The sequence below is a fragment of the Boleophthalmus pectinirostris genome, unplaced genomic scaffold, assembly GCF_026225935.1.
Source record: "Boleophthalmus pectinirostris isolate CB_2022bp ecotype Guang Dong unplaced genomic scaffold, ASM2622593v1 HiC_scaffold_16, whole genome shotgun sequence".
NCBI lineage: Eukaryota > Metazoa > Chordata > Actinopteri > Gobiiformes > Gobiidae > Boleophthalmus > Boleophthalmus pectinirostris.
The window spans coordinates 38,284,006-38,296,505 of NW_026571095.1; the positions used below are offsets into that span (position 1 = coordinate 38,284,006).

At 53.5% G+C, this 12,500-nt stretch overlaps 1 protein-coding gene across 2 annotated transcripts in view; it reads left to right on the forward strand.

Annotated features, from left to right (window-relative positions):
• The window catches only part of adhfe1 (alcohol dehydrogenase iron containing 1), a 23,388-nt gene that overhangs the window by 4,542 nt on the left and 6,346 nt on the right, over positions 1 to 12,500 (forward strand). For both annotated transcript variants that reach the window (XM_055151964.1, XM_055151965.1), the window contains exons 5-10: positions 2,966 to 3,120; positions 8,421 to 8,617; positions 8,857 to 8,934; positions 9,382 to 9,487; positions 11,779 to 11,931; positions 12,027 to 12,125. In XM_055151964.1, the coding sequence (XP_055007939.1) occupies positions 2,966 to 3,120; positions 8,421 to 8,617; positions 8,857 to 8,934; positions 9,382 to 9,487; positions 11,779 to 11,931; positions 12,027 to 12,125 (788 nt within the window). The remainder of the gene's footprint in view (positions 1 to 2,965; positions 3,121 to 8,420; positions 8,618 to 8,856; positions 8,935 to 9,381; positions 9,488 to 11,778; positions 11,932 to 12,026; positions 12,126 to 12,500) is intronic.

A 12,500-nucleotide genomic window follows, 5' to 3' on the forward strand; every position in this document is an offset into this window, starting at 1 on the left:
CTCAGGACGTGGCGTCCTCATGTCTCATGTCTCTGTCTCTGTCCTCAGGACGTGGCGTCCTCATGTCTCATGTCTCTGTCTCTGTCCTCAGGACGTGGCGTCCTCATGTCTCATGTCTCATGTCTCTGTCCTCAGGACGTGGCGTCCTCATGTCTCATGTCTCTGTCCTCAGGACGTGGCGTCCTCATGTCTCATGTCTCATGTCTCTGTCCTCAGGACGTGGCGTCCTCATGTCTCATGTCTCTGTCCTCATGTCTCATGTCTCTGTCCTCAGGACGTGGCGTCCTCATGTCTCATGTCTCATGTCTCTGTCCTCATGTCTCATGTCTCTGTCCTCAGGACGTGGCGTCCTCATGTCTCATGTCTCATGTCTCTGTCCTCAGGACGTGGCGTCCTCATGTCTCTGTCTCTGTCCTCAGGACGTGGCGTCCTCATGTCTCATGATGTCTCTCTCTGTCCTCAGGACGTGGCGTCCTCATGTCTCATGTCTCTGTCTCTGTCAGGACGTGGCGTCCTCATGTCTCTGTCCTCATGTCTCATGTCTCTGTCCTCAGGACGTGGCGTCCTCATGTCTCATCATGTCTCTGTCCTAGGACGTGTCCTCGTCTCATGTCTCGTCCTCAGGACGTGTCCTCATGTCTCATGTCTCTGTCCTCAGGACGTGGCGTCCTCATGTCTCATGTCTCATGTCTCTGTCCTCAGGACGTGGCGTCCTCATGTCTCATGTGTCTCTGTCCTCAGGACGTGGCGTCCTCATGTCTCATGTCTCTGTCCTCATGTCTCATGTCTCTGTCCTCAGGACGTGGCGTCCTCATGTCTCATGTCTCATGTCTCTGTCCTCATGTCTCATGTCTCTGTCCTCTGTCTCTGTCCTCATGTCTCATGTCTCTGTCCTCAGGACGTGGCGTCCTCATGTCTCATGTCTCATGTCTCTGTCCTCAGGACGTGGCGTCCTCATGTCTCATGTCTCATGTCTCTGTCCTCAGGACGTGGCGTCCTCATGTCTCATGTCTCATGTCTCTGTCCTCAGGACGTGGCGTCCTCATGTCTCATGTCTCATGTCTCTGTCCTCAGGACGTGGCGTCCTCATGTCTCATGTCTCATGTCTCTGTCCTCAGGACGTGGCGTCCTCATGTCTCATGTCTCTGTCCTCAGGACGTGGCGTCCTCATGTCTCATGTCTCTGTCTCTGTCCTCAGGACGTGGCGTCCTCATGTCTCATGTCTCGTGTCTCTGTCCTCAGGACGTGGCGTCTCATGTCCTCATGTCTCATGTCTCATGTCTCTGTCCTCAGGACGTGGCGTCCTCATGTCCTCATGTCTCATGTCTCTGTCCTCAGGAATGTCGCATGTCCTCTGTCTCATGTCTCATGTCTCATGTCTCATGTCTCTGTCCTCAGGACGTGGTCTCGTCTCATGTCTCATGTCTCATGTCTCTGTCCTCAGGACGTGGCGTCCTCATGTCTCATGTCTCATGTCTCATGTCTCTGTCCTCAGGACGTGGCGTCCTCATGTCTCATGTCTCTGTCCTCAGGACGTGGCGTCCTCATGTCTCATGTCTCTGTCTCTGTCCTCAGGACGTGGCGTCCTCATGTCTCATGTCTCATGTCTCTGTCCTCAGGACGTGGCGTCCTCATGTCTCATGTCTCATGTCTCATGTCTCATGTCTCGTGTCTCTGTCCTCAGGACGTGGCGTCCTCATGTCTCTGTCCTCATGTCTCATGTCTCTGTCCTCAGGACGTGGCGTCCTCATGTCTCATGTCTCATGTCTCTGTCCTCATGTCTCTGTCTCTGTCCTCAGGACGTGGCGTCCTCATGTCTCATGTCTCATGTCTCAGTCCTCAGGACGTGGCGTCCTCATGTCTCATGTCTCATGTCTCATGTCTCTGTCCTCAGGACGTCGCGTCCTCATGTCTCATGTCTCATGTCTCATGTCTCTGTCCTCAGGACGTGGCGTCCTCATGTCTCATGTCTCTGTCCTCAGGACGTCGCGTCCTCATGTCTCATGTCTCATGTCTCTGTCCTCAGGACGTGGCGTCCTCATGTCTCATGTCTCTGTCCTCAGGACGTGGTCTCGGTCCTCATGTCCTCATGTCTCATGTCTCTGTCCTCAGGACGTGGCGTCCTCATGTCTCATGTCTCATGTCTCATGTCTCTGTCCTCAGGACGTGGCGTCCTCATGTCTCATGTCTCTGTCCTCAGACGGGCTCCTCATGTCTCATGTCTCATGTCTCTGTCCTCAGGACGTGCGTCCTCATGTCTCATGTCGTCTGTCCTCATGTCTCTGTCTCTGTCCTCAGGACGTGGCGTTCTCATTGTCTCATGTCTCTGTCCTCATGTCTCGTGTCTCTGTCCTCAGGACGTGCGTCTCATGTCTCATGTCTCATGTCTCAGTTCTCTGTCTCTGTCCTCAGGACGTGGCGTCCTCATGTCTCATGTCTCATGTCTCTGTCCTCATGTCTCATGTCTCTGTCCTCAGGACGTGGCGTCCTCATGTCTCATGTCTCTGTCCTCAGGACGTGGCGTCCTCATGTCTCATGTCTCATGTCTCATGTCTCTGTCCTCAGGACGTGGCGTCCTCATGTCTCATGTCTCTGTCCTCAGGACGTGGCGTCCTCATGTCTCATGTCTCATGTCTCATGTCTCTGTCCTCAGGACGTGGCGTCCTCATGTCTCATGTCTCATGTCTCTGTCCTCAGGACATGTCTCCATGTCTCTGTCTCTGTCCTCAGGACGTGGCGTCCTCATGTCTCATGTCTCGTGTCCTCTGTCCTCAGGACGTGGCGTCCTCATGTCTCATGTCTCATGTCTCTGTCCTCAGGACGTGGCGTCCTCATGTCTCATGTCTCATGTCTCTGTCCTCAGGACGTGGCGTCCTCATGTCTCTGTCCTCATGTCTCGTGTCTCTGTCCTCAGGACGTGGCGTCCTCATGTCTCTGTCCTCATGTCTCGTGTCTCTGTCCTCAGGACGTCGCGTCCCTCGGCGCTCGTCGTGTTTGTCTCATGACGGATCAAACTCTGGCGTCTCTGGATCCCGTCCGTTTCGTCCTCGAGTCTCTGACCCAGAACCAGGTCCAGTTCACCGTCTACGACCGAGTCCGAGTGGAGCCCACAGACACCAGGTCAGAGAGAGCACCCCACAGAGCACCCCACAGAGCACCCCACAGAGCACCCCACAGAACACCCCACAGACAACACCCCACAGACCCCACAGAGCACCCCACAGAACACCCCACACAGAGCACCCCACAGAACACCCCACAGAACACCCCACAGAGCACCCCACAGAACACCCCACAGAACACCCCACAGACCCACACCCCACAGAGCACCCACAGAACACCCCACAGAACACCCCACAGAACACCCCACCACACAGAACACCCCACAGAGCACCCCACAGACCCCACCACCCCACAGAGACACCCCACAGCACCCCACAGAGAACAACACCCCACAGAGCACCCCACACAGCCCACAGAACACACACACCCCACAGAACACCCCACAGAACACCCCACAGAACACCCCACAGAGCACCCCACAGAACACCCCACAGCACAGAGAACACCCCACAGAGCACCCCACAGAACACACCCACAGAGCACCCACACAGAACACCCCACAGACACCCCACAGACACCCCACAGCCACAGAACACCCCACAGAACACCCCACAGAGCACCCCACAGAGACACCCCACACAGACACCCCACCACCCACAGAACACCCCACAGAGCACCCACACAGAACACACCCACAGACACCCACAGAGCACCCCACAGACACCCCACAGAACACCCCACAGACACCCCACAGAGAGCACCCCACAGAGCACCCCCACAGACACCCCACCCCACAGACCCCACAAGCACCCCACACAGAACACCCCACACACCCCACAGAACACCCCACAGAGAACACCCCACAGAGCACACCCCACAGCACAGAACACCCCACAGAACACCACCCCACAGACCCACACACCCCACAGAGCACCCCACAGAGCACCCCACAGAAACACCCCCACACAGCCCCACACAACACACCCACACACACCCACACACCCCACAGCACCCCACAGAACACCCACACAGCACCCCACAGAACACCCCACAGAGCACCCCACAGAACACCCCACAGAACACCCCACAGAGCACCCCACAGAGCACCCCACAGAACACCCCACAGAACACCCCACACAGAACACCCCACAGCAGAACACCCCACAGAACACCCCACAGAGAGCACCCCACACAGAACACCCCACAGAACACCCCACAGAACACCCCACAGAGCACCACACACCCCACAGCAGAACACCCACACAGAGCACCCCACACAGAACACCCCACAGAACACCCCACCCCACAGAGCACCCCACACACCCCACACACCCCACAGAGAACACCCCACACAGAACACCCCACACACAGAACACCCACAGAACACCCCACAGAGCCACACACCACCCACAGAGAACACCCCACAGAACACCCCACAGAGAACACCCCCCACACAGAACACCCCACAGACACACCCCACCACCCACAGAGCACCCCACAGAACACCCCACACAGAGCACCCCACAGAACACCCCACAGAGCACCCCCACAGAGCACACCCCACAGAACACCCCACAACCCCACAACACCCCACAGAGAACACCCCACAGAGCACCCCACACAGAACACCACAACACCCCACAGACACCACAGACACCCCACAGAACACCCCACAGCCACAGAACACCACCACACAGAACACCCCACACAGAGAAGCACCCCACAGAGCACCCCACAGAACACCCACAGAGCACCCCACCCCACAGAACACCCCACAGAAACACCACCACCCACAGAACACCCCACACCCCACAGACACCCCACAGAACACCCCACAGAGACACCCCACAGAGCACCCACACACCCACAGACACCCCACAGCAGAACACCACACACCCCACAGACACCCCACAGAGCACAGAGCACACCCCACCACACAGAGCACCCCACAGCCCCCACAGAACACCCCACACACCCACAGAGCACCCACAGAACACCCCACAGAACACCCCACAGACACCCCACAGAACACCCCACAGAACACCCCACAGAACACCCCACAGACACACACACACCCACACCCCACAACACCCCACAGCACACAACACCCCCACAGCACCCACAGAGCACCCCACAGAGAACACCCCACAACCCCACAGAGACACCCCACACACCCCACAGAACACCCCACAGAACACCCCACACACACCCCACAGAACACCCCACAGAACAACACCACACACCCCACAGAGCACCCCACACAGAACACCCCACAGACAGACACCCCACACAGACACACCCCACAGAGAACACCCCACAGACACACACCCCACAGAACACCCCACACACCCACAGAGAACACCCACACAGAGCACCCCACAGAACACCCCACAGAACACCCCACACAACACCCCACAGAACACCCCACAGAACACCGTTGGTTCTGAAGAATCAAACGCGATGAAACGGACAAAGGTCACATGATCTGATGAATGTTCCGGGTTGAGTGGGTCAGGGTTCAGGTCAGGGGTCAGGTCAGGGTCAGGGTCAGGGTCAGGGGTCAGGTCAGGTCAGGGGTCAGGTCAGGGTCAGGGGTCAGGTCGGGGTCAGGTCAGGGTCAGGGTTCAGGTCAGGTCAGGGGTCAGGTCAGGGGTCAGGGGGTCAGGGTCAGGTCAGGTCAGGGTCAGGTCAGGGTCAGGGTTCAGGGTCAGGGTCAGGTCAGGTCAGGGTCAGTCAGGGTCAGGGGTCAGGTCAGGTCAGTCAGGGTCAGGTCAGGGTCAGGGTCAGGGTCAGGTTCAGGTCAGGGTCAGGGTCAGGTCAGGGTCATGAGGTCAGGGTCAGGTCAGGGTCTGGTCAGGTCAGGCTCAGTCAGGGTCTCAGGTCAAGGTGTCTGGTCAAGGGTCAGGGTCAGGGTTGTCATTTCGTCAGTCAAACAGTCAGTGATCAACAGGTGAAACTTAGTAGAAAAGTGAGTTTGTTAAAGATCTTGAATCCTTTAAGGGTCTTGGTGCGTCTCCTCGTGCAGGGAGAACATGAACACATCAGAACATCTGGTGCAGGACAGGGAGGTTCAAACACGTGAGGAAGAGCAGAGTGTCAAAGTTCACCCCCGTCAGAGGCGTCGTCCAAACTTGAACTTCTTGGGTTCTTTTTAAAGACAAAATGCAGTAAAGTGTGTTGACCTTGTTGAGTCATGAAAAAACACAACAGAAACACTGGAGTCAAACCAGACACAAAACTCCACCAACAACTCGTACAAGGACAAAACCCACCAGAACAAAAATACAACAGCATCTACGAAATCCAGTGTAAATCATGAAATAAATCACAGACAGGGAAACAGGCCGAGCATTTCACATCCGACAAAAGGAACAGCAAAAGGAACGTGAGAAGGAAACGTCAGGGAGACTCACCAGAAACACAAAAAGACAAAACAGAAGAGGAAAAGCTCAAATCCTCCACATCAGACGCTGTAAAAGAAACAAACCACATTCTGGATCAGGACGAGACTCGGGTCATTGGATCAGAAAACAACAAGTTCAAACTCTGGATCAAGGAGAACGGTGAAATCAGGAAACGAGGCTCGGACAGAATTAACCGTGATGACGGAGCCTTCCTCCTTTCACACACCTGGGACACCCTCCTCCAGAGACACCGGGCGACGGGAGGCGTGGTCAGTCTGAGACACCTGCAGGTCCATCAGGTCTGACCACGCCCACAGGAAGTAACAACAGCTGATCTACGACACGTCACCACCAACACCCAGGTTCCAAAACGTCCGACCGTTCAAGTCACTGAGCCGAGCTCAATGTCTCATGATCCAGATTCACCTTCAGCCCAGCGAGGTTCTTCCAGCTGCTGTGGGCCGAAAGAACATGTGCACTAGTGCTCTTTTCTCCCGCGACCGCACGCGCGGAGCACGGGCTCGTGTGCCACGTGATCACTTTGACCAATCAGAGCGAGCGGAGTTGGAGCGAACGAATATAAAGCGTTTTTTTAAGACGACTGAAGGATTTTGAGCTGAGAAAAAGTTTATGATCTAAAAATAGGTCAAAATCGCCACAAAATGTGATATTTTTGAAAGCTGTAGGTCGTGTCAGACGAACACGAGCAGGTTGTGTCACACTGACTCCAGGAGAAACATCTTGTCTCGACCCATGAGATTTTTTCTGCTGAAGTTCGAGTGAGACACGACGACACCTGGAGGAGAAACAAACAACAAAACTGTGTCCAGTTATTTGAATGGATCCATGTTCAGCACCAACACCAGGACAGAAACATGTGAACAAGATCAACACACTTCACTGCATCGTCTTTAAAAAAAACCCAACAAGTTCAAGTTCAGAAGAAAACAAAATGAACGTCTGTTGCTTAATAGTCGTCCAAACTTTGTGCAAGTTTATTCCCTAAGATTTCGATGTCCTGATAACAGTTGTGATTTCACATCTTCCAGAGGTCAGAGGTCAGAGGTCAGGGGTCAGGGGTCAGAGGTCAGAGGTCAGGGGTCAGAGGTCAGGGGTCAGTCCTCTTACAGAATGTTTCTTGTGATTGAATCTCAACAGTGAAGTAAGAGTTTGTTTTGTTGTGATGTTAAATGTGAGTGAGTTTGTTTCCTGGATCCTGTTTGTGGTTTGTTGTTGTTCAAATGCTGCTGGTGCTTCAGGCTCCTCGTGTCGTCCTCCTGGTCCTGGTCCTGGTCCTGGTCTTGGTCTTGGTCCTGGTCCTGGTCCAGTTCTGTGTCGGGACTTTGATCCTCGTCTCTTTGGATTTGTGAGCAGGATGTGGGAGTGGGCTGAGCTTTTGTCTTCTTCTTCCTTCTCCTCCTCACCTGGTTTTAGTCCTGGTTTAGTCCTGGTTTAGTCCTGTTTTAGACCTTATATAGTCCTGTTTTTAGACCTGGTTTAATCCTGGTTTAATCCTGTTTTTAGACCTGGTTTAGTCCTGGTTTAGTCCAAGTCAATGGGAAACAAAATTCAAAACTGAAAAAATTAATTATAATTTTTTGTTTTTTTTCTTTTTGGTTTTGGAGACAAATAATGAAGAAAATAATAGATTTTTCGTTTTATCGTTTTTATTTTGAAAAATAAACAAACGACACAGATTGTGGAGTAACGACAAACGGAGACGAGCAACACCAAACAACAAGAAAACAGCATTATTATTATTATTATTATTATTATTATTATTTTTCATGGAAACAACAATGACTTTTGAATTCGAACGATTTGAATTCAGATTAAATCTTCCTGTAAACGTCGTTGTCGTCGCGTTGCGTCGTCGTCGCGTCGGCGCCGCGTCGGCGTGAGGAGCGTCCGTCGGCGTCGCTCTGACCGTGTGTCCGTGTGTCCGTGTTTCAGTTTCAAAGAGGCGATCTCGTTTGCGAAGGCCGGGCGTTTCGACGCGTACGTGGCGGTGGGCGGGGGCTCGGTGATTGACACCTGTAAAGCGGCCAATCTCTACGCCTCGCACCCCGACAACCACTTCCTGGACTTCGTCAACGCTCCGATCGGAAAAGGTCTCCCAGTGACCGGGAAAGTCCGACCCCTCATCGCCAGTGAGTCCAGAACCGGGACAAGACCAGGACTAGACTAGGACTGAACCAGGACTAGACCAGGACTAGACCAGGACAAGACCAGGACAAGACCAGGACAAGACCAGGACTGAACTAGGACTAAACCAGGACTAGACCAGGACTAAACCAGGACTAAACCAGGACAAGACCAGGACAAGACCAGGACTGAACTAGGACTAAACCAGGACTAGACCAGGTCTAAACCAGGTCTTGTTTCTCAGTCCCGACCACGGCGGGGACGGGCAGTGAGACCACAGGAGTCGCCATCTTTGACTACGAGCCGCTCCGAGCCAAAACAGGTCAGTCTCTTCTGATTGGCTGTTTCTCTCTCTCCTGTTCTCTGATTGGCTGTTTCTCTCTCTCCTGTTCTCTGATTGGCTGTTTCTCTCTCTCCTGTGCTCTGATGTTTCTCTCTCTCCTGTTCTCCTGTTCTCTGATTGGCTGTTTCTCTCTCTCTGATTGGCTGTTTCTCTCTCTCCTGTGCTCTGATTGGCTGTTTCTCTCTCTCCTGTTCTCTGATTGGCTGTTTCTCTCTCTCCTGTGCTCTGATTGGCTGTTTCTCTCTCTCCTGTTCTCTGATTGGCTGTTTCTCTCTCTCCTGCGCTCTGATTGGCTGTTTCTCTCTCTCCTGCGCTCTGATTGGCTGTTTCTCTCCCTCCTGTGCTCTGATTGGCTGTTTCTCTCCCTCCTGTGCTCTGATTGGCTGTTTCTCTCCCTCCTGTGCTCTGATTGGCTGTCTGCCTCAGGTATTGCGAGCAGAGAGATCCGCCCCCTGCTGGGGCTGGTGGACCCGCTTCACACACTGAGCATGCCCAGTCGCGTGGCGGCGAACAGCGGCTTCGACGTGCTCTGGTGAGGAACGAACGACAGACCAACGACAGACCAACGACAGACGAACGAACGACAAACCAACGAACAACAGACGAACGACAAACCAACGAACGACAAACTGACGAACGACAGACGAACGAACGACAGACGAACAACAGACCAACGACAGACCAACGAACGACAGACGAACAAACGACAAACCAACGAACGACAAACCAACGACAGACCAACGACAGACCAACGACAGACGAACAAACCGACGAACGACAAACGAACGAACGACAAACCAACGAACGACAGACGAACGAACGACAGACGAACGAACGACAGACGAACGAACCGACGAACGACAAACCAACAAACGACGAACGACGACGAACAAAACGAACGACGACGAAACGACGAACGACAAACAAGACGACACGACAACGAACGACAAAAACGACAGACAACAACGACACGAACGACGAAACGACAACGAACGACAAACCGAAACGACAACGAACGAACGACAACGAACGACAGACGAAACGACGAACGACAAACCAACGAACGACAAACGACAACGAACAACAGAACGACAGACGAACAAACCGACGAACGACAAACCAACGAACGACAGACGAACGAACGACAAATCAACGAACGACAGACGAACGAACGACAAACCAACGAACGACAGACGAACGAACGACAAATCAACGAACGACAAACCAACGAACGACAGACGAACGCATGAAAAATCAACGAACGACAAACCAACGAACGACAGACGAACGAACGACAAATCAACGAACGACAAACCAACGAACGACAGACACGCATGACAACAAAACGACGAACGAACGACAAACGAACGAACGACGAACGACAGACGAACGACAAACCAACGAACGACAAACGAACGAACGACACGAACGAACAACAAACGACAAACAACGAACGACAGACGAACAAACGACAAACCAACGAACGACAGACGAACGAACGACAAACCAACGAACGACAGACGAACGAACGACAAACCAACAACAGACGAACGAACGACAAACCAACGAACGACAAACCAATGACAGACGAACGAACGAGACGATGAACGACAAACAACGAACAAAGACGACAACGAACGAACGACGAACGACAAACCAACGACAGACGAAGACGACAAAACCAACAACAACGAACGACAACGAAACCAACGAACGACAAACCAATGACAGACGAACGAACGACAAACCAACGAACGACAGACGAACAAACGACAAACCAACGAACGACAGACGAACGAACGACAAACCAACAACAGACGAACGAACGACAAACCAACGAACGACAAACCAATGACAGACGAACGAACGACAGACGAATGAACGACAAACCAACGAACGACAAACCAACAAACGACAAACCAACGAACGACAGACGAACGAACGACAAACCAGACGACAGACAACGAACGACAAAACGAACAAACGACAGACGAACGAACGACAGACGAATGAACGACAAACCAATGACAGACGAACGAACGACAAACCAACGAACGACAGACGAACAAACGACAAACCAACGAACGACAGACGAACGAACGACAAACCAACAACAGACGAACGAACGACAAACCAACGAACGACAAACCAACGACAGACGAACGAACGACAAACCAACGAACGACAAACCAATGACAGACGAACGAACGACAGACGATTTACCGACGAACACAAACACGACGAAGATCAAGAAACTCTGACTCTTCCTCCTCTCCCTCCTCCTCCTCCTCCTCCTCCTCCTCCTCCTCCTCCTCCTCCTCTCCTCCTCCTCCTCCTCCTCCTCCTTCCTCCTCCTCCTTCCTCCTCCTCCTCTCCTCCTCTCTCCTCTCTCCTCCTCCTCTCCTCCTCCTCCTCTCCTCCTCCTCCTCCTCCTCCTCCTCTCCTCCTCTCTCCTCCTCCTCTTCCCTCCTCTTCCTCCTCTTCCTTCCTCCTCCTCCTCTCCTCCTCCCCCTCCTCTCCTCCTCCTCCTCTCCTCCTCCTCCTCCTCCTCTCCTCCTCCTCCTCTCCTCCTCCTCCTCTCCTCCTCCTCTCCTCCTCCTCCTCCTCCTCCCTCCTCCTCCTCCTCCTCCTCCTCCTCCTCCTCCTCCTCCTCCTCTCTTCCTCCTCCTCCTCTCTCCTCCTCCTCCTCCTCCTCTCCTCTCCTCCTCCTCCTCCTCCTCTTCCTCCTCTCCTCCTCCTCTTCCTCCTCTTCCTCCTCTTCCTCCTCTTCCTCCTCCTCCTCCTCCTCCTCCTTCCTCCTCCTCTTCCTCTTCCTGTCTGTAGTCACGCTCTGGAGTCGTACACTGCTCTTCCGTTCCACCAGAGGGCGCCGTGTCCTCCGCACCCGCAGCTGCGTCCTGCGTATCAGGGCTCCAACCCCATCAGCGACGTGTGGGCGGTGCACGCGCTGCGGGCCGTCGCCAAGTACCTCAAACGGTAACTACTACTACTACTAACTACTACTACTACTACTACTACTACTACTACTACTACTACTACTACTACTGTAACCCCGTGTTGACGTGTGTCAGGGCCGTGCGGGACCCGGAGGACCTGGAGGCGCGGTCGGCGATGCACCTGGCGAGCGTGTTCGCCGGGATCGGCTTTGGGAACGCCGGAGTCCACCTCTGGTCTGTGTGACTCTGCTCTGTGTGACTCTGGTCTGTGTGAGTGACTCTGGTCTGTGTGACTCTGGTGTGTGTGTGACTCTGGTCTGTGTGTGTGACTCTGTCTGTGTGTGTGACTCTGGTCTGTGTGTGTGTGACTCTGGTCTGTGTGTGTGTGTGACTCTGGTCTGTGACTCTGGTCTGTGTGACTCTGGTCTGTGTGACTCTGGTCTGTGTGACTCTGGTGTGTGTGTGTGACTCTGTGTCTGTGTGACTCTGGTCTGTGTGACTCTGGTGTGTGATGTTTTGTGTTTGTGTGAAGTTGTTAGAATTTTTTTCCTGCACACGATTTCAACAGTAAAATTTGATAAAGAAAAAAAACACGAGAAACATGATAAA